This window comes from Nannobrachium achirus, assembly GCF_963921795.1.
Source record: "Nannobrachium achirus genome assembly, chromosome: 1".
Classification (NCBI taxonomy): Eukaryota; Metazoa; Chordata; class Actinopteri; order Myctophiformes; family Myctophidae; genus Nannobrachium; species Nannobrachium achirus.
In genome coordinates this window covers 54,757,233-54,780,316 of record NC_137810.1, presented here as the reverse complement: position 1 = coordinate 54,780,316, position 23,084 = coordinate 54,757,233, and the positions used below count along the sequence as shown (strand labels likewise).

The 23,084-nt window shown below is 41.6% G+C and overlaps 2 protein-coding genes across 2 annotated transcripts in view; both read left to right on the top strand.

The window, feature by feature from the left end:
* Positions 1-4,232, top strand: part of yjefn3 (YjeF N-terminal domain containing 3) — a gene marked incomplete at both ends in the record, with an annotated part of 110,469 nt that extends 106,237 nt beyond the window's left edge. Inside the window, 2 exons of the mRNA XM_080730709.1 lie at positions 2,653-2,803; positions 4,033-4,232. Coding sequence (XP_080586835.1) covers positions 2,653-2,803; positions 4,033-4,232 — 351 coding nt within the window. The remainder of the gene's footprint in view (positions 1-2,652; positions 2,804-4,032) is intronic.
* Positions 4,233-17,805: 13,573 nt separating this feature from the next.
* The window catches only part of cilp2 (cartilage intermediate layer protein 2), a gene marked incomplete at both ends in the record, with an annotated part of 39,722 nt that continues 34,443 nt past the window's right edge, over positions 17,806-23,084 (top strand). The window contains one exon of the mRNA XM_080745446.1: positions 17,806-17,869. Within this exon, the coding sequence (XP_080601572.1) occupies positions 17,806-17,869 (64 nt within the window). The remainder of the gene's footprint in view (positions 17,870-23,084) is intronic.

Here is a 23,084-nt window from a genome sequence, read left to right as displayed (position 1 = left end):
ACATACTTGAATTCCATATCGTTAAACCACATCTCCAGTATTCACTTGATTATGCTCCAAACTCACAGTGCGTCACAGCGCGGCGCGTTGTGAGCTTGGAGGTCTGCTATTTTCAATATTTCCACCAAAAGGCCTTTAGGCATTTTATCCCCTGCCTCTCTAACATTCTCTGCACGTCCCTGTTCAACACCATATTCACAAGTACTGTCACCCCATGGGTTTGCCCACCTCCCGGAGTGTGATGTAAGAGCAATATAGCCGCTTTGGAATGGTCAGTGACATTGGCCATTTATCAATGCCAAGAACATAAAGAATGGACTTGCATCCTGGAGATGAATGTACTTGTCAAGTTTTACTCGGGGAGACTTCAGGAGACCATAATGCATCTTTCCAATTTGCAACAGACTTGTACTTTATTTAGGTCACGTGAACGCCAACAGCAGTTCACTGCGCTCAATCAAAACAGCAGGATCTCACTGCTCACAATCTCTCCTCAAATATTTAAGTATTAGCCCTATCTTGATAAATCGACCACATATTTGATGTCTAAACAAATAATGAATTCTCACCTAAAACATAGCATTTTCTCCTCCGTCATTACTTCTGGTGACCTCTCACCTCCCAATCAATAAAGTTGGCAGATCAAGTTGGGCTGGATTTGAAGGGTCCAGAGACTGAATTTGGCTAGATGCAAACTTTTGAATTGGGACAGTACTTAACTAGGCTGCAACTGATGACATTCCCACAGGAACACAAGTACAGTTATTGTGAAACGGCCATTGTTTTTGGTGATATTGGACATGTGGACTGGTTTGAATTTGAACAGACACAGATACTGGGCTGATAGCCCTAATGTACACAGATGGTTGATTACTGCAATTCGGATGTGATATCCATCCATCCCACCATATCCCACTCTTCATGTTTCTAGTATTGCGTACAATTTAGAAATGTGCTACTCCTAAATGAACCATTGTCCTATTTGTCTTCTTTGTATTAAACTATACACAACACTATATGTGACAAACAACAATGTACAGAACTGTCTACGCACTCTGTTTGTTGTAACCGCTCCTCTCCGTGTTGGAGCTGGCAAAAAAAATAAAAAGAATAAAACAATAAAAAATAAAACTTCCATTGATTATAATCAAATGCTAATTCCTTGAAATCTAAATCAATGAATATTCTGACGTGATTCTAGAAAGAGTGGCAAACGCTACTACTGAGAAGTTGTAGCCAAGTAGCAGACTATTCTGCCCAATACATAAAAGAGCACCTGTCTGCAATTTGCAACTGGACCTAGACAAGTTTTCTAGCTTGCCAAAAGAAATCACTGTTTTTCTGTAAAATACTCATTGCTCCTAGTATTGATGATTTCTTGTATAGTACTGGGTAGGTCTTAATATGTCTTGATGAATTGAAAGCATACTGTAGGACCACAATGGAAACAAGCCCTCAGGACTTTTTATGTTATCCTTTTAGCATTATTGTATAACTCAATCAATCAATCAAAAACAATCCCCGGGCCCATTCCAGCAAATATAAAACCACTTCATTGGAAGTCAGTGCGATAAATAAACCCAGAGACAACGGGAATGATGTTTTCAGACAATAACAAATCTTTGTTGTCGGGTTTCTACCCGGCAACAACGATTTGTTATTTGTCTGAAAACATTATCGTCTGAAAACATTAAATCTTGTGTCCAAAACCTGTTTGTATTATTAAACTAGTGAAAATAGCCGATCTACAAGCACCACAATGACTCGCACCGTGAGGCTTTGTGTGCTTGTAGATCTCCTATTTTCACTAATTTTGTGCGACACTTTTGTACGATGAAGTAGTGCTTTGATTTACGAAAAAACATACAAATTTGAAACTTGGAGATACGAGTTTTCTGCCCAACAGTGACGAAATATAAAACCACTTCATTGAAAGTCAGTGCGATAAATAAACCCAGAGACAACTGAATAACGTTTTCAGACAAATAACACTCTTACTCTTTTGACCCCTCAAAAGTGAAGCCGTTTGGAAGTGAAAGTGGCCAATTCCAAATATTTTCAAAACTTGTATGTTTGTGGCCTAAATGATATGAAATAAGAGCCCATGTAATGAAATAAACCACACAATTCCCCTTTAACTCCTAATTGTTTCCACCCAGTTTTAGCCCATAATTGAATTTACAAATCACCATGTTTCAGTTGACAGAGATCTCTGGTCGTCTGCCATCACAATTAAGTGTTCTATTCTAAGACAATACAAGATTGTTCTATTCTAAGACAATTTACCCAAAGATCACCATCAGTGTTCGGCTTCGCATTTTCTGAAATATATATGATTGAGTTCTGAAAATACTGGATGAGATGTTCACCAAAGACTATTATTAAAGTACCACTTTTTGTATTGGCAAACCAGACTTGCTTCTCCCTATTCCCTTTTTTTGGCACCGTGGTCACTTTGTTATGCCAATTTTGGACTTCACAACCTGTGCTTTGGATTTTTTGTCTTTACTTTGAAACCATGCCTTGTTCTAGATGCTTTGATAACACAGACATCATGTACTTGTATTCAAGTGTCCAAAAGTGCTGAGAAATAAACTGAACTGAACTGAATACTCTTCACATAATATTGACAAGGTTGGCTTCTGTCTTCAGGTTGGGTTGATTAACGATGCCTACCATGTTGTGGTTGACGCCATCCTGGGTCCAGAGACAGACCATGACAACATTAAGGAGCCCTACTGGGGTATATTGGTCACCCTCAAGCAGATCAAGATCCCCATTGCCAGTGTGGATGTGCCCTCAGGTAAATGTTCTCACTCCATGACATCATTTATTGGCTTAGGGTTCAGTGACACTACATGACGAATAGGTGTCAAGCAACTCGCAAGCAATGTTGCACAGATATTGTAATGTCTGGAAGCACAAGCGAGGGAAAATCTTACGCTGCAGTAAGCGTAGTGTGAGCTCATCCCACCTCAACTACATTACCATAAGTGTGAGCACACACACACACAAAAGTAATTTGTAGCTGTCACCAGCACCTCAGTGTCATTTTTCCTTAGCCAACTTGGTTCTACATCAGGAACTCATGTAATCTGTTGTAGAACATCCATTTGGCCTGTGATCTGGCCCGGGTCTTATATCACAAGCACTACATCTCTGCTGCTGGAATCCGTCTTCTCCAGCAGGCGTCTCATCTGTTAAACATCAATGATTTTATACAAATAAATATGGACCTTAAACCATAAATAAATAAGACTCAGAGACAGCCATTTCTGATGAGAGAACCACTGTATGCGATGGAACAGACAAGGTACAGATTTACAGATGCAATAAGGAGCGATCTGCAGGTTCCAACTGACACTCACAGAAATGGACATAGATTTTAAACAGTATTCTCTCAAGGATGTTTACAATATTATGACAATAACAAGATGACCGTACAGTAGTGACCAAGGTGAGGTCACACATGTTTTTCTCGTTGATATCTTCATGTGTAAAATCCAAATCGGGGCAATAGTTTGTCACGTGTCATGTATCCAAATATCGTGGCAACAGAGTTCATATCTTCATATCCAGAGAGTTGTTGATGTCATACTTAACTTCAGTCCCTTCAATAATCCCATATCACTGTTGCTTTGGTCGAATGCAACACAAGGTCATCGTTGTTGCAAAGATGGAGGGAGAGGCAGAGACTGGCAGACTGCAGTTCTTAGATAGTATAACTTTGACATTAAATAAACCTTTGACATGAAAAGTGTAGGTCAGAAGTCATATATGAAACTCATACAATACAGGTCTCAAATTGACCCTATCAACCAAGTGTACGGAAAATAAAATACAAACACAAATAAAAAGTATTCAGTTTCTTCTGTTTAGTGTTTGTTAGTGTTCCTCCCTTTGTCTCTCTCACACACTCACTCTCTCTCTCTCTCTCTCTCTCTCTCTCTCTCTCCCTCTCTCTCTCTCTCTCTCAATCTCTCTCTCTCTCTCTCTCTCTCTCTCTCTCTGCCTCTCAATTTCCTGTCCCAGGATGGGACGTAGAACTGACCGATCACGATGAAGGGATAAACCCTGATGTTCTCATCTCACTCACGGCACCCAAGAAGTGTGCCGCTAGCTTCTCCGGGAAACATTTCTTGGCTGGACGCTTCTTGCCCTACGACATCCAGAAGAAGTACGACCTGAACCTCCCAGAGTACCCCGGCACAGACTGTCTAATAGAACTGTAACACACACACACACACACACACACACACACACACACACACACGCAACGCCACACGCCCCCCAGTACAGCAACTCCTCATGTTTGAATAAATATGGTTAATCTATTCTCATGTTTTGTATTTTATAGATTGTTCCTGTGATATATTGTTAATGTGCTATCTATCATGTGCTTAGAGCAGGTTGCACCTTGGTCAGAAATCAGCTCTTCTAAAACTACAGTAGGAGGATTTAGCCTTTAGAGCATGGGTCTTCAACAGAGGGTCCGGGACCCCTAGGGGGTCCTCAGAGATACTACAGGGGGTCCTCCAAATCTTTGTGTGATAGAAGTTTTTTTTAAAGTTATACTATGTAACTTTTTTAATAAAATAAATCTTAAAGTTGTCCTAATTATTAAATCGCTAAAGTTTTAGAACACCCACTCTGTTAATTTCAGCTCCCAAAGCCTTTTCTTTATATGTGTTCTACTGAGCCCTGGTGGCCGTGACCGGGGCTGTTTTTCCCGGCAAAATTACGTCATATGCATCATTCTGTACACGTGTCTCCCTACCGGCCAATCACAGCCCAGATCATACACTGCCGAGCCCTTCAGGAAGTACACTGCAGTGTTTACACTGGTCTAGGAGTCTAGCATGTAGCTCCCCAACCGCTGCTCGTAGAGGGACACGGAAGACCTCTACGGATGTGTCTCGGAGAGGCGAGGCGGACGCGGTGGTCTGAAGGCCCGGTCCGCGGCGAAAAGCAGACTCGACCGCGGTTTGCTCTACCGCTACTGACCACTAGTTGAGCAACTTACACAGTATAGCTTTAAATTATTAACCACTTGAACCCTAGTGTCCATATTCTGTAAAGAACTGTAGCCAAAAATAACCGATCTACAAGCTCACAACGCCTCGCGCTGCGAGGCGTTGTGAGCTTGTAGATCGGCTATTTTCAGCAAAAGAGATTTGGTGCAGAGGGGAAAATGAGCAGACTAAGTACAGAGTGAAAGGTCAAGTTTAAGTATTGATGGTTCAAGTGGTTAAATATCTGAAAACACAAATTAACATGAATCCAAAATACGCTGATGATTGTGCTGTCAAAATATGAAACTATATGGAAATCTATGAACAGGTTGTGGGGGTCCCTGCTTCATCTCTCTCTCAACTAAGGGGTCCTTGGCCTGAAAATGTTGAAGACCCCTGATTTAGAGTTTGTTGGAGTAATGGATCATATTTTAGAGTTTGTGCTTTGAGTCACATGTCTACGTAGGGAATGATTTGAGGAGTGCTCGTGTCTTCTCATACACGGCAACATTATTCTATTCTGTTATTCTTTTGTCCTCTCCTCTCTCAGCAAAACAGATACTTAGAAGTTATTTGGAGTTATGTTTGATACGCAGACCCAACCAACCACTCAGTATGCAAAGCATTTTACCTGGACACTACAATTAAACTATAAGTAAAACACTGGAGCACACTTAAAGTACATGTATGCACGTTTATCACCAGGGGTACTCACCCAAATGCAATTTTTTCAAAGCATATGTTTCATAGTCAAAGTTTTTCTTCCTATTGAGGTGTGCATTCTTTTTTAGGTGAAACTGTACACACAATCAAATCTGGAGTTTTAATTTGACTCTGAGAGTATAAAAACCTCACTGTTCATTTAAATCTTAATTATAAATGAACACTGAGCAGCAGGGACGGATTAACCTCCACGAGGGCCCCTAGACTATCATTTTTTAGGGCCCCCAGGCCCCCACCCTCCACCATAATCCCCCCCCCCCCCCCCCCCCTCCCGACGTGCACTATCCAGCCGTGGGCCAAGAAAGCACCTGTAGACAACAGAGGAGGGGCCCACACATTTGATTTTTAATTAACGTATACATTTAATTTTTGTAAATTGTCAATGACCACGCTGCCCAGTTCCCCCAAGGGCCCCTGAGAGCCAAGGGCCCCTGGCAACGGCCCCACCGGCCCAATGGTTAATCCAGCCCTGCTGAGCAGCTGCTGCTTTTCTTTGGTCTGTATCCATCCATTCGCTGATACGGTTTGACCCACAGGTTTGTCTTTGTCCAATAAAAAGAGTCTATTACACAGACGGTGTTATTAGAGGGGTGGTGCTGGTGTTTTCTTCTTGTAATAAAGATATAATGAGAGACATCCCAGCAGTGGGGGAAAAAAGTACTCAAACGTTTTGCTTAAATAAAAGTATCAATACTGCAATGTAGAAATACTCTGGTACAAGTTTGAAAAAGTTCAAAATGTATACACAATCTTTTGAAAATAGCAGATCTACAAGCTTAGACCGGCTATTTTCAAATGGTCGAAATGTAGGAGTGGTTAATGTATGTTTTGTAATAATAATCAATCTGCAAAGTACTGTAGCTAGCCTAGCAACTAAAGTTTTCATATGATTGTAGTGGAGTAAAAGCACAATATTCACCTCTGAGATGAAGTGGAGTGGAAGTAAAAGTATTGGAAATTGGAAGTAGGTACAGTAAAGTAAAAGTAGCTCATAATTGTACTTAATTAAACAGTACTTGAGTAAATGTACGTATTACTTCAGCCAGTGCACTCACCATCTGAAAATAGGTCCATGTTGTAGATATCATCATAAACCTTGTATGTCCAAAACCGTTCGTTTTGTATTTATCATTTTAAAAGTGTTTTAAACTAGTGAAAACAGCCGATCTACAAGCACACAACGCCTCGCGGTGCGAGGCGTTGTGTGCTTGTAGATCGGCTGTTTTCACTACTTTTGTGCGACGGCCTTGTATGATGAATAGGGCTTTACTTTGCGAAAAACGTACAGATTTGAAACTTGGAGATACAAGGTTTCTGCCCAACAGCGACGATATACTGTACTGTACACACATACAACAAGCATGTGTGGTCACGTCATCTCAGCCATCACATACAATTACATGTGTATTTCTTTACGTGTCTGATGCTCACACACAGGCCGTTTCTCCTGTTTACCGGTATGCAAATGGATCTGATCTGGGTATAATCAAAGCCATGAACAGGTGAGGATGATGGGACTACAGTTGGTCAAAGAAGCAGAGAAAGGTCTCTCCGTCATTAAATATGTTTATGCTGTATGAGGGTTCAATGAGAATGGCTGAATACATTTCTATGTTGTTTATGGGTGATGTAATGTGTGCTGCTAAGCGCATTCTCCGCTGAATACGAATGAGCTGTTCGACGTGTGTGTGCGTCTTTGCGTGCGTGCGTGCGTGTGTGTGTGTGTGTGTGTGTGTGTGTGTGTGTGTGTGCACCTGTGAGCGTGCGCGTGCACACTGCAAAATAATCTTGTTAATTTATACTTTTCTAACTCAGACAACTGTAACCACATGAACCCGATTTGAGTTAAGGTAACACTCAGTATTTACATTGTGTGCCCCATGCGTACTGTATGTCAGTGTAATGGAATGCCGATTCCTTTGCACACAGCGATGCTAAACCTGTCACAGGAGCATGCAGGCAGGGTGCTTCTAGTATACAGCTGAGAACTCAATGTCAATTCCTATCCCAAGGTGAGTAGCCTATTGTCCCACTGAGCATTGTTCTGAAATATGTCTAAATGGCTAGGCTAAAATCGGGTTTTAACTGGTCTAAAAGTGAAAGTTTTTTAACCGCCTAAGCTTAGCTTAGACATTGAAACAAAGTCATTTCAACGGCTATATACTGTAACGTTTGGCAGACTGAGTGGGGAAGTTCGCCTCCAAACGTGAGGCGAACCCAGCACCCAACACAGCAGACCAGGCAAGCAACAGGCAACGCTAAGCGCAGAGCGATTGTGGCCGGATTTCTTGCAGGGTCGTTACACTACCCCCTCCTCTCTGAGGCGCGCACCCGCGCTTCGCTGCCCACGGCTGGTCCCTCACGCGAGGGCACGCTAGATGGGTTCGCCCGTCTGACACCAATGTAACGTTTAGCAGAGTGGGGAAGTTCGCCTCCAAGCGGGATGCGAACCCGGGACCCCAACTTACTGCAGCAAACCAGGCAAGCAACAGGCAACGCTAAGAGAGCTAGCTCGCTTAGTGGAGCGAGTTACGGCCGAATTGTTACACTACTGTAGCAGTTAAAATGACATCATTTCAACGTCTAAGGTAGAAACTGGCAAATGGCAAGTAGGCCTAACCACTCTATTCCCATTGAAAAGCAGAATCCACCTTCATAGGTAAACTTAAACTCAGTCAGAGAAGGTCTTAAAATAGCAAAAATAGCTGATCCACAACAAGCTCAATGTTCTGCAAATCCCCTGAAAATCTGCTGTCTTGCCAATGGCAGGATGTGTGAAGTTTTGAAATGGCACAAATATGATGGAGTTGACTGACATCATAGATGTCCATATATGGGCATTCCAAGATATGGGCTTAATATTGATGACATCAGGGATCTCCATATATGGGGAATAAAATGGACAAGGACTGACACAGAGATCTCCATATATGGCCATTCATTTATCTGTGAATGAATTTTCCCCATTGACTTGAATGGGGAAAATTCAAATGGTAAGACGGAATTCATTCCAAAAATAAACAAGCCACCCCTGCAAATGTTGTCAGGTATGTGACTCAGACTTCAGTGCTCTATGCGCAGGCATAAAGTGAATGGCAAATCGAGTGGCAAAATGAGTTTCAAAGTGAGTTTAACGTTGTTTAACATGATTTAATGCAATCAGGTAGGACTTTTCTGTTTGGATGGGCTGTCAAGGACAGAAAGTCGTTTTTTTGCCACTCAGTAGGCGTTCCCACGTAACTTCCGGGTATGATGATGATGATGGCGAATAAGCTCTATTGGAAATGAGTCTACCCTAAGACTAAATTGGGAGCACATTCTTGAGGGAATGGAGTGCAATGTTGCATTTTCAGTATTTTCCTGGAGAGCAAAAACAAAGTTTCAAACGTCAAAAAGAATGTCCATGTGAATGCCATAACAATTCAAAGAATGCCACACAACAGGTGTTGTGCTATATTTCAGATTAGACTATACTAAGAATGGCAGTAGCTTGGTGTCTCAAATTCAAAAACACTGTTAAAACTTGCAAGATGCAGAAGAGAAATGCAAGCCTCTATCAAAATGATTAAAAAATGATTAGGCTTAAAGCTGAACTTGGTGGACAGTCAGTAACAGTGGAAGATGTTTCAGAGGTTGAAACTGTAATTATTCGTTTCAACAAGAGAGAGAGATTACCGATGGAAGTTACCAACTTGTGAAAGGGGAAAGCAGTAAAATGTAACATTGACATTTCCAGATTGGATCCTGTGTTTGAGGGGGGGAAATCTCGATAGTCCGAGGTCTCATTAGTCTGGCAGCAGGTGCCAAGCTGAAATATCGTCCCAAGGGGTTCATTTTAATGATTTCTTGCACCTACCCATTCACTTACTATACAAGACAAAAGGTGCTAGACCATTTAGAGCTTTATAAACAAGTAAAATAATTGTAATCCTAAAAACAACCATGAGCCAGTGTAGTGACGCTAAGACTGGAGTAATATGTTCTCTTATCTTATTAGTTAAATAGGACTGCTAATGACAAAACAATGAAATCCAATATTGTTATGACAGCAGCTGATTGTTTATTTACAATATAGTACACTAAAAGCAGGGAAGGGAAGGTGTTTTACAGCCAAAACTCAAAAACACTGAGATCTGATTTGTTTTGTTGTGATTGCTCAGTCGTGGGATCACTGCACACTAGTAGAACAGCTATTATCACAGGGGCGGCAGTGGAACAGAGGTAGAGCTGGTAGAGTTGGTAGAGCTGGTAGAGCTGGTAGAGCGGCCGAATGGAGAACCACAAGGTTCTCAGTTTTATCCCAGGCTCCCCCCAGAGTTAAGTGTCCTTGAGCAAGACGCTGAACCCGACATTGCTCCCGATGTGCTGGTTGGTGCCTTGCATGGTTTCCTCCATCATCGATGTATGAATGTGTGTGTGAATGGGTGGCGCTTTGGAATAAAGCGTTACAGTTTATACATGCACCATTTACCATTTATCATTGGAGAGAATACAAACATAAAACCGTAGAATAGTTCTAACAAACCTTTTCCCTGATTATCAGTAATACACTACATAAACACAATTTGTGTAGATCAGCTATTGAATTCTCTGTGTTGTCCAGCATCAACTGTTGTAATGTGGAAGGAGGGTGACAAAGCAATAAAGGTCAACACAGGAAAATAATTGAGAGAGATACTTCACAACACGTTTACATAAAACAAAATCTGAGTTTCATCCCGTATGGAGAAGATGAGTGATTGAGTGAGTGAGTGAGTGAGTGAGTGAGTGAGCGAGCGAGCAAGCGAGCGAGCAAGCGAGTGAGCAATAGAGCGTATCTGTGTGAACAACAACCACCTCTGTTGTCATTGAGCTCTTCCTTTCCAGCGTCCAGTGTAGCCAGATGTACGATAATTATTGAAATGTACGATAATTATCGTGGAATCCTATCTTAGTGTAATCGACAATGGCCGCACCTAAACTGCGCTTCATGCTTGCGGAGGGTGCCTTTTCGATTCCCCTGAGCTTTACTCGCTTGGGGTCAAATACACATTCCTCCTCCCTGCCTGTTTTCACTCTTCTCAAGCGAGGCCGACCGTTGGCAGGCAGAGCAGGCACATAGGCTGAGTCGTACCCATGGTCATGCCATGTTTCAAACCATGGGTGGTTGTCGCGGTCAATGGTTATGTAATGGCCAAGGTCCACCTCCAGGATAAGAATCACCTGATCACTTTCATCAACTTTTCCTCCATCACAACGGCCAGAAGCATTACGAGATTTTGGGTAAGATTTAGCCTTGCTCAAATCACGGCTGCAATAGACTCCAGGTCCCAGCATGCCTCCTTCCGACGCCCGAAAGCCATCATAGATGATACAGATCGCGTTGTGTACCGTGGTGCCATGGTACATGGGGTAAGTGGTCGGCATGGTTGGCTGGAATGTGATAGGCCTTAGAAAACAGAATAATATTGTTGAATAAACTGAGACTGTGCTGGCAGATTAACAAGTATCATTGTCTTTCTCTCTGTCATGGTAACCCTTGTACTGTATGTCATTAATTATACAGACATTACCAAGTGTCTTGGTCTCATAAAATCTATGTATAATCCTGAAGTATATTAATCAGGGTAACCAGATCACTCGCCCTATTTTTTACAGCCGACCTCATGACGACCACTCAGAGGGGCGGTTCTTGTATTCTTGTAACCTCGCGTCACCAGACTTTCCACCTCGGAGGAAAGCCTGGTATTCGTATTTACACCGTTTTACCGTTCTGCCAGATAGATGCTCGAGGCGAGTATGAATTGAGGCGAGCACGCTGGTATTTATACACAGTAATGAGTAATGAGGTCATTGTATCTATTTAGAGTATGGGTGTGTGAAGGTCTTACATTTGGTGATGTAGCATCACTGTGCGCAATTGCAACACTTTTTTTTGTCTAAGATCAGTCTCAACGATAATGCCAATGTTTATGAAATAAATAAATTATATTTCTGAAATCAAAACCCATAGGTGAATATCTGGTAGTTACAGAAGGGATTTTATACCTATAGACCCTTGTGGGACTCCATATAGTTAAAAGTATGTACAATTTCAATAATTTGTTTTTCTTCAAAAGGAATTTCCTTTGCCAGTTTGGGTCCCTCACTCCCAAAGAAGTAATTAAACCATTGCCTCCAACCACCTCATACATGTTATTTTTATGTAGCCTATTTATTTTAGTATAGTCTATAGCAGGGGTGGGCAACTTTGATGATGGCGAGGGCCACTATATTTCGACCTTCACTCCAGAGGGCCACATTGCATATTGCTACGTCCAACTTTGTCATTCTAGTATCTCATACAAAAAGAAGCAAAAAATAGCAGATCCACAAGCTCAAAACGCATCGCAGCGCGATGCGTTTTGAATTTGTAGATCGGCTATTTTTTGCTTCTTTTGAATTGGAATCCTGAATAACTTTTTGTTATTTTTTAATTGGAATCCTGAAATGTAACATTTTGATTTAATTTCAAACACATTTAATTATATACTCATGTAAACTTTATGAACTTGAATACAAATACATTGGACATAAGAAAATACATTTTAATACTACTATACTAGTCATTAAGCTACTAATATAGACTGACAGAATTAAAGAAGGTCATGTTTGGAATTTAAACAGCTGAAATCAATAATATATCAGTATTCCGGTATCAACCTGCGGGCCGCATTAAGTGAAGGTGGGGGCCGCATGTGGCCCCCGGGCCGCCAGTTGCCCATGTATGGTCTATAGAGTATGTTTTATTGCTAATAACGGAGTATTTCGGCTTAGAAAGCTATCTTACAGTTAGAATTAATTATTTGCGCCGCCAAAGACTGGTCCAGGTGTTATAACACATTTAGAAATATCATCGATAGCAGTAGCTTTCTACAATCTGGTATTTCAATCTTTTATCCACATACAAAGTCTATAGTCTGTCTAGCCAGCAACATGTCTAGAAGGGAAAAAAATAATTTGACTACCTTTCTAGAATCGTTGTGCCCTAAAATATGTAAGAGTACTAGGTGTAAGAGTAGAACTTTACTGTACATACCTGAAGTTGTATTTATAGAGAAGTCTAAAGAGTGAGAGTGTAACTCACAAAAATTCTACCGAATGATAACTGGATGTTTTATCTACAGATTACATCAATTACAACATGTTCTCTCTATATTAATTTAAATTAAAATGTAAAACGCGTCCCTATGAAAAATGCTCAAACTTTATCTCATTACCTCCAATGATGATCTTCTTGGCTCTGACTGTCTTCCACTTGCTTTAAGTCGAAACGATATTCTGAACTGGTTTAACAAGTCTCTGACTGACACTTGATGCTGGAGGCATCCAGTAAGTTGCATTTTCAGAAATGTACAGGAGAGCAAAAACAAAGTTTCAAACGTCAAAAAGAATGTTCTTGTGAATACCCTAACTGTGAACAATTCAAAGAATGCCACACAAGTCACAACAGGTCTGCCCTACAAAGCCAGAATGCAGTAACTACGAAAACCTGTCTGAAAAATGGTCTTAAAAGTGTTTCAATTGGTCAGCCAAATTATATACATACATAAGTAATATTACACTGATTGTATATCTGTTATTGAGGTAATTGTTTATCCCCCAATACCATGAAGGCTAATCTGACTTTTGGAGTCAGTGTGTCCAAAATATATAGTTAGTAATAGTTACTGGACTCTGGCAGAGGTGTTGTTAGCCGGGGAGCCACTGTGCCAAAATGAGAGAAGACCTGTGATGTCATGACATACTCCAAATTTTAGTTTTTCCTATTAATTTGGTCGATAAGGTACACAGAATGAGAGGCCTGATCTGCCGGAAACATTGCAAAAAAAAGTTTCCCATTGACTTCACTATACTGGAAAAAACACAACAAAAAAATATGCTTTAAGTAGCATGTGAGGGGTCAAACTAGGGGTTCTTCATGATTCTGAATCCATTGCAAGCATTTGTTTTGCATGAAAAACATTCCTTGGGCTAGATTTCAGCCACACAAACCTGTGAAAAGTGATGAGTCATCACTTTTCACCATTATTTTGGTCCGTTTTCTAGCCCAAGGAATGTTTTTCATGCAAAACAAATGCTTGCAATGGATTCAGAATCATCAAGAACCCCTAGTTTGACCCCTCACATGCTACTTAAAGCATATTTATTTTGGTGTGTTTCTTTCCTGTATACTAGTGAAGTCGATGGGACAGTGATACAAATGGCCATAACTTTTTTTTCGCAATGTTTCCGACAGAGCAGGCCTCTCATTCTGTGTACCGTAATGACCAAATTAATAGAAAAAACAAAAATAAAAAGTATGTCATGACGTCACAGGTAAAACCCTATTCTTTGAGCTTTTGGGCCTGTGGCTCCCCGGCTATGTGTGCTATGTTTCAGATTAGACTAGACTAAGAATCGCAGTAGCTTGGTGTCTCAAATTCAAAGACACTGTTAACCCTTAAGTTCTGTTCAGAACCAGGCGTGAAAGTGGCTTATTAAGTTCTTGCCGAAAACTCTCAGAGATGAAAATTAAGCCCCTTTTCCACTGGCCCAACACCACACCACTCCACACCACACTGCCCACTTGTGCCAGGTTTTCCACTACAAGGACCTGGGTAGAGTGGTGTGAAAGTGGTACTAAACGTGGTACTAAAAAGTATCCAATCTAGAGTAGGTCTGAGCTAGGCCAAAAAGGGCCAAACGCTTCATAATTACTGATCACTCACTGACTTCTCATTTAGACCACCAGGATATAGTTGTAATACAATGATAATAGATGACATTGTGTTATAACCCCTATTATTAATCTTTAATAGTGTATTATAATTACCATAGTAATACATTAATACTTTATATTGTATTATAATCACAGTTATAATTCATTATAGTGTATGGATAGTTGTAATACAAATTTATATTGTATATAATCACAGTTAAAAGGGTACATTTGTTTCTTACCGATAGGGGTACTTTTGTGTAATGGAAAATGTTATCATTAAAGCTGCAGTCGAAAAGGGGCTTTAGGGACACCCCTTGGCCGCGGCTGAATAAAAATCATGAAATATAAAAATTAATGATAATGATTCACAGATAGAGTGAAGGGAGTGGTTCCCATGACATCACAACATACAATATATGTTATGCCCATACATGGAGATCCCTGATGTCATCAATATTAAGCCCATATCTAAGAGGACTTCATATGGGAAAGCCCATATATGGAGGAAGACAGCCCTACAGTATATGTGTGGCTGGTTCAGACAGGGATCTTCATATAATGGGCATAAAAGGGATTCTGGGGAATACCCATACATGTATATGGACTTTTACATAGGTGATGTCACCTGTGATATCACCTGTGATGTCACAGTGATTGCGACCGAAAGGTCGCAGTTTACCATGAGAAACGTCACAACTTGTCCGCGTGTAGACGGACGTGTACACGTGTATACGGCTATGGGCAAACCTATCAGGTCAAAACTGGTGTCAGATCCTGTGTCTTGGTGAGACAAGACCTTTGACACCATCTAGATGTAAGAGCACTGAGCAGGGAGACAAAATACAACAAACCCAGTTGTATTAGTAATATTGCATTAGTATGTCGACGTTGTCGGGTGGAAACCTTGTATGTGCAAAACCGTTCGTTTTGCATTTATCATTTTAAAAATGATTTAAACTAGTGAAAACAGACGATCTACAAGCACACAACGCCTCGCACCGCGAGGCGTTGTGTGCTTGTAGATATGCTGTTTTCACTACCTTTGTGCGAAGGCCTTGTATGATGAAGCAGGGCTTTACTTTGCGAAAAAACATACACATTTGAAACTTGGAGACACAAGGTTTCTGCCCGACAGTGACGATATATTTTATTCATTGAAAAGAGTACTTAAAGTGCTGCTTTAAGCTGCCTATTGTTCTATACAGCAATTACACTAGCTGGATGTGATTTCCAAGAATCATTTCAGCAGGAGCATGTGTGTGACATTTCTCCACCCAAAAAAACACTTAAATTAAATCGACGATTCAAATGCTACAAAATGCACTCTAATGGCATTCTTTTGTTGTGTGTTGCAAAAGAGCTGCGTGGAATTAACCTTTGGGATTAGGATTTTATGAGCGTCATTCATAAACCATAACGACGCAGACAGCGTGAATGAGCGCGGCGTTGCTTCGCACCTCATAAGAATGTTTTCTGTGTGTCTGTGTTCTGAAGTGTTTTAACTGAATGGCATGCTAGATGACGACACTTCCACTCTCTGGCAACACATTGCCCTCCGCAATCAGCGGCTGTTAAAAAGTTACAAAACTGAACCAGAAGTGGAATCAGGGGGGAGCACAGCATCTGGCACTGTGTCTTGTGCCTGTGAGAGAGTGAAGGGGGAGGGTGGGGGGGAGAGAGAGAGAGAGAGAGAGAGAGAGAGAGAGAGAGAGAGAGAGAGAGAGAGAGAGAGAGAGGGTATACTATTTACAGGTCCAGTGGCAGTAGAAGAGCTTGAAACTCTTCCACTGTAAAATCTTCCCTGAGAGTGTGTATAAGTATACTGTAAGTCAGGGACGTGCAGAGAATGTTAGAGAGGCAGGGGCTTCGATTCCTAAAAGGGCCTTTGGTGAAAATATTGAAAATAGCAGACCTCCAAGCTCACAACGGGTCGCGCTGCGACACATTGTGAGCTTGGAGATCGGCTATTTTCGGGTATTATGCTTTTTACCAAAGCATATTCAAGTAGTCCTACTGGATATGTTGCGTACGGCATGCATGGATGTCTACACAGAGAGGGCAATTCTTTCAACATAAGGTGCTACATTCAAGTTCAGGAGAGTTTGGACAAGGCAGTTCTCTTGAATCAGGTATGGCATGGAAAGAGGGCATTTGCATTTCTTTCATCATAGTAAAACTGCATTCATGGTCTGGAAAGGGCACTTTTTATGGAAGGGTAAAAGGGCAGGGGCTCAAGCCCCCTTTGATGTCTATGTGTGCACGTGCCTGCTGTAAGTGTAACCAAATTAAATCCATTTGGTTAGGTATACACACTAAGAGTAACAAATGGATATGAATCTGTGCCTGGATTTGACTGTTTAGGGTGTTTGGGCCTATTGCTCCTATTTAACAGAAGAAGAAAAAAAATAGTTAACATCATTTAGGGTATCATGATGAATGTCATGTCATAATTAATGTGTTTTGAACCACTACTGAATATATGGACCCCGTCAGAAGTGCATACTACGTACAACTGAAAATTCCACAGTAATGGTCTTGGTTTTTGTCTGGGGGGACATCCGTCAAAGTGGATTCACTTTCTGGAAAAGCTACCAGAGTTCATACTGTATACCTTCAGTAGTGTATTTGTCTGATTAACTGAACTGTTATTTAAGACTTTACAGTAGGCCTACATGCTCAGGTTTCCTCAAGTGGTATGTATGCATTCATGCGTCCCCATGCGCACGCGCGCGCACGCGCGCGCATGCACACACACACACACACACACACACACGCACACGTGCACGCCGCACACGCACACATACCGGTACACCTGTCCTAGGGGAAAGCTCACAACCATGGTTCAAAATTAAAATATACCTGGCTGTAAGGGACCACATAATGTATGAAATCTTACTTTGTAGAAACTGATGGACCTTTTTATTGAGGTAAAATCACCCACACACACTTCCCTCACACACGCCCCAAAACACTCTCTCTGGGGAAGTATCTCTCTCCGAGAGAGAGAGATAGATAGACCTTCCATACCGTTACTTTTTTTTTTTTTTTTTTTTTTTTGGAAGCTGATATGGGGGGACGCAGATGTTCAATTGCATTGGCCAATGGCAAGCAGAGAGGGGCTGGATTGGTCTCCGGTCTGTATGGCCCTTCTTTTAAAACTCCTGTCCAGCCCCAACAACTCCTCATATGAGTGAGACTAACAACTGGGCTCTCCTCCACTCCACCCCACAGCATTGCTCCCACCTGGGAACGCATCAACTCAGTGCAGTTGTCCAGAGCTCATCATCTATATGCCCCAGAGGACCCAGGACAGACAGAGCGCCCGGTTGGGACTGACAGAGTGACAGCATGACGGACATTACAACAGTTTTACTCCTGCTCTCTGTGCTGACTGCAGTGGCCCTGGCTCAAGGTAAGAGTACCTACAATGCATGTTCATTTAGTTACAAATTGGTAAATGAAAGGAGCTAGTAGTTCGCCCCCAAAATGACTTTTTCCTATAGATTACTCACCCCATGGAGACTTCCTAAGCCAGTTGAGGAGACTCTTTGTGTCTCCATAGGGAACAAAGCAGGCTCTTTGTGTCTCCATAGGGAACAAAGCAGGCTCTTTGTGTCTCCATAGGGAACAAAGCAGTCTCTTTGTGTCTCCATAGGGAACCACTGCTGTTCATCACATTATTGGCTTAGGAATGCGACAAAAACAACAAATATATACATGAATTCAAGATTCTATGGGGTGAGTAATCGATAGAAAAATGTATTTATTTGGGTGAACTATCCCTTTATTATGTCCAGCGTTATGATTTATTATTTTATTTCCCCGTTTTATTAGTGCATTATTGTCATGTGGTCTCAAGTAATTTATTGATTGACTGTACGACAATATAATTCACAGAAAGTTGTCAGAAACCTAATACAGAATAACATGAATGTCACCGAAACAAAATCAACATTTGAGGATTGAGTTGACAGAGGTCAGCCTGAGAGAGTTGTTTTCTTTCGTTGAGTGGTCCACTTTCAACTCGAGCATGATCCTCTGCATGCTGTCAATCAAGAGTGCTGTACACATGGTGCAGTCAGTGGTGCAGTGTGAATGCCCACACATGCACATCGTTAGTGACATAACTGCAGACTTTTTGTTGACGGCATTTCCCAGAGGATGTCAGTGGAGGACTGGTGGAAGACTGTCTGGTGGTGAGGTCATATGATAAGGGAAGCGTGTGTGTGTGTGTGTGTGTGTGTGTGTGTGTGTGTGTGTGTGTGTGTGCGTGCGTGCGCGCGTGTGCACGCGCTGTGTGTGTGTGTGTGTGTGTGTGTGTGTGTGTGTGTGTGTGCAGTGGCGTCAGGTCAGAAAAAGGTAAGGTATGGCAACATGACTGGTGTCTTGCACGCGCGCCTTCGCGCGCGTGCAAGACACCAGTCATGTTGCCATACCTTAGCAATACATTTATTTTAAGAAGTACATTCTATTTTTTCCCCAAAAAAAGTCTATGGTTTCTTGGGCTGGATATGGCAGTCTGGAACAGTTGTTCAAGTGTAGCTACTTGACATAATATAGTAAACGTGCCACAATTAACAATAATGCGTTGCACCTGTGCAGCTGACCTGCGGAACCTGGGAATACACCATTCTGTCAAATGTGGAGAATATAATTATAATACCTTGTTAAATTTTACATTTGTAGTTATTTTAATGTAATTTAACAACAAAACCAGCTCAGATAGACAATGAGACATTCATGGATTTATATTTTAAAGTAACTTGTATTCTCCCCCCTGGACCCAGGGTATGGCAGCTGCATACCATGCCATACCCAATTGACGCCCCTGTGTGTGTGTGTGTGTGTGTGTGTGTGTGTGTGTGTGTGTGTGTGTGTGTGTGTGTGTGTGTGTGTGTGTGTGTGTGTGCGTGCGCGCACGCGCGCGCGTGTGTGTGTGTGTGTGTGTGTGTGTGTGTGTGTGTGTGTGTGTGTGTGTGTGTGTGTGGCGTGCATGTGCACGCGTCGGGTTACAGACCACCGCTGGAGATGTTGATCCCTATTTTAAGTCATTGGCACGTTCCATCTTTCAAGCTAATCAGCAGCATGTGGCTACAGTGGAGTGGAGGAGTTTAAAAGCTCCCAGGTCAATGTGTTTACTTTTTCCAACATCTCCATCTCTACCTCTCCATTATATGGGTCTTCACTAATGCTCACTATAGGACATTAACCTTTCCATTTCTCGGAGGTGGACTTCTTCTTCAAACCTCTTATTTTATTTTTATTTTTTTTATTTTCTTAACAGCAGGGGTTTCTGTTTCATCATGCTGATTGTTACCATGAAACCATGAACCGTGAAATCACCAACAATGATGTCATTGGTAGGCAAATTTCTGAACTATTCACAGCCCACCTCTGAGACGCAGAGCGAGTAGACAAAAATGGTTCCATTGAGCATAGTGTGATGTCGAGGGCCAATTATATGGAGATGAGGTTGAAAATAGCTGAAGTGCTCCTTTAAGAACAACTTTCATTATTTTAGATTGTAACTAGAAATACTGTTCCTACGAAACAGTGTGGGCTCGCATGTAACACCATGTATGGGCACAAAGATCTACCCTTTGGCTGCATCTCATTGGCTAAGGGCCCTGCCTTTGTACTGTCGAGGAGAACTTCTGATAGATAAATAATGAAGATAACATACGTGTGCTCACTTTCAGCCAGCCCACAATTAGAGAAAAGAAAAGATGAATGTTAAAAAGTTTTCATTTACTGCTTTCTATCGTTTTAGCTATTTTGATTTCAGTGGGTGGGGACATGTGTACAAGTGGCCAGCGATTTCTTTAGGCTACTATTTACAGTAACACTACAAGCCCCATGCATAAGTCACATCTGCTCATGAAAGATTGTGGTGCATCTTGGGAATGGGCTTAATATTGTGTCTAAAAATACATATTTAGCCACTTGTACGCATTCCCCATCCACTGAAATCAAAACCACTAAAATCGCTAAAACCATTGAAAGCAGTAAATGAAAACATTTTAACACTCATCTATTCTTTTCTCTAATTACAATCTCAAATATTGTTGTAAAAAAACTAAGTTGTCCAGAGCCTGGTTGAGTATTTTTTTTTGTACTTTGTTGAATTCAGTTCCCCCCAGTGCAGACAGTACAAGAAGCTGTTCATCACACTGTACAACCATTTGAATGTAATGAAAAATAAAAAATATGAGAATGAAATTACAGTGCAAAAGAATGATTTATAAATCTCAATTAAAGGCAATGGCAGACAGAAAGGTTTTCATGCTTTGATTCAAAAGCACTAATATTTGTAGCGAACCTGTAGTTGTCTGGGACTTTGTTGATATAAAAACTGAATACTGCTCCTTCCTTGCTTAGTTCTAGACCTGTCCCAGATGACCTGAGAGGTCTAATAGTTGATGATATACCTCAAGATCAGAAATATATTGGCCCTAAACCATTCAGTACTTTATAAACCAACAGTAGCACTTTAAAAAAAACAATTATTTTACTCACAGGGAGCCAGTGCAAAGATCTAAGAACTGAAGTGATACGATCCACTTTCTTGGTTATTCATATAAGATTTGAACAGCAGCGTTCTCTGACTCAACTGCAATCGAATGATCAATTTATTTTAGGGAACGCGATCTGTGAAGTGGGTCTGTGTGTGAGTCGTTCTGTTAGTCTGTGTGTCTGCCCGCGGGGCTAATCTCACAAACTGCAAAACCGAGCACCAACACATTTCTCCGCTGAAATGTTGCCCAAACATGGAAATGATTGACGACAGTACACTGACATCATAGAACTGAAGTCATACTGTAGATGACTGGTGTCGTAGACTGGCCACATGATATCCTCATATCGTTACAGAACCCTGTCTTGTTTTTTTCCATGTTAGTCAAGTTCCAAGGATGCGAAGGACGCGGCCCATCAGTATTACGACCACACTTGCAAAATTTGATTTGCAAGTGTCCTTATTTCACCTTTCAAGCCCTCCGCCAGCATAGCAGTCCCCAAGATATAAAAGCCAGTCACCAAGGAAACTGGCAATCATAACAAACCGAGCGCTCCACTTTCCCTCCTGCTGTGTTTGAGAGAGAGAGAAAAGGGAACAGAGGGAGGGAGAGAGCGAGGACAGGTGAAATTAATGCCTTGCTGATTTTCCTTCTGTTTCCTCCTCGTGACATTCTGTTGTTCACTTCCCTCTGTCTTTCGCCCGTCGTTGTTAGGGCTGTAACGATTATTACATAATCGTCTAATCGCAATTATTTGAATTATTTGAATCGTCATAATCGTTTCCATGTTGAAAAATGTTCCGATATTTTTTTAAAGTAAAAAAATTGTGGAAATAGCCGAGCTTGTAGATCGGCTATTTCCACTATCAATGTCCTTTTTTATGTATAAAGTTGTCAAATATGTCAGTAATTTCTTTTTATATTTAGGTTATGTGTCATATCTACCATGTGCAACGTCAAAGCCTAAAAGCCAAACAGAAATGTAATTGTCAACGACAAAAACACAATTAAATTGTTAATCGCAGTTATTTTAGTGACAATTAATCGTCATGTAAAATGTCACAATCGTGACAGCCCATGGATTATAACATTTTAAACTAGACTGCACTCTGTCGAGGTGCCAACCTGCATCTTGTGCACTCGTGGCCATGTATGGCCTACTTGTGCGCCAGCAGAGCGCGCAAGTACTGCGATCGGATGCGGTCTGTATGTACAGTATGTGGGTGGGCAATTTGGCACTTGTTATTTATAACAGGTCGCACTTGTTGAATGCTGGTCTCTCATTGGCTGCGGCTTGGACGTCCCCTTTCTGATTGGCTACGGTCGTAAACACAGACCACAGAAACACCGAACGCAGTACTTGCGCCCTCTGCTGGCGCAAGTGGTGGAAAGTAGCAGATCGACACACTCATAACATGTTGCGTCACATGGGGAGCTATTTTTACACTGTACCATTGTGCAACCTACAGTGTAGTATAAAATACGGCTTCAGTGGTTAATCAGACTAATTGATTCAGTTGATTATAGAAAAATAAAAATGTTTTTTTTGTGTTTACTGGTGATATATTGTAAATATAAAATACAAATATTCTTTTCGCTTATTTGAGTATTCGAAGAAGTAATTGATAGAATGATTGCTAGAAGATAATCGAGCGTTGCAGTCCTGTATGTCTCTCTCCGTTCTCTGTTTTGATCTTCCGATCTCCCATCGCTCTCACCGTGTTTCCCCCTGCTCTCTCTCTCTCTCCATCCTGGCTCTTGTTCTGTCAAGCGAAATTCTATCGCCATTTTTCCTTAATTTTTCCTCACCTCTCCCTCTCCTCCCAACACCACCATAAGGCTCTCTCTGTCCCCACACTGTCTCCACCTCTTTCCCCTCTCTCTCTCTCTCTCTCCACTCATTCACAGTCTTTCTTCATCCCAAGTCTCTGTCACTCTCTCCATCTCCCTCTGGGTTTACAGATTTATGAGCTGTTTCACTATTTCAAGGGGACAGCTGTTGCTGAAGGCCCCGTGTCACCGAGGTGGAACACTGCAGGGGCTGACAGCAGGGACGTGCTGGGCCCCTGATTCAGCCCGGGAAAAAGAGTTGGAGAGGCCCTCATTGCGCGC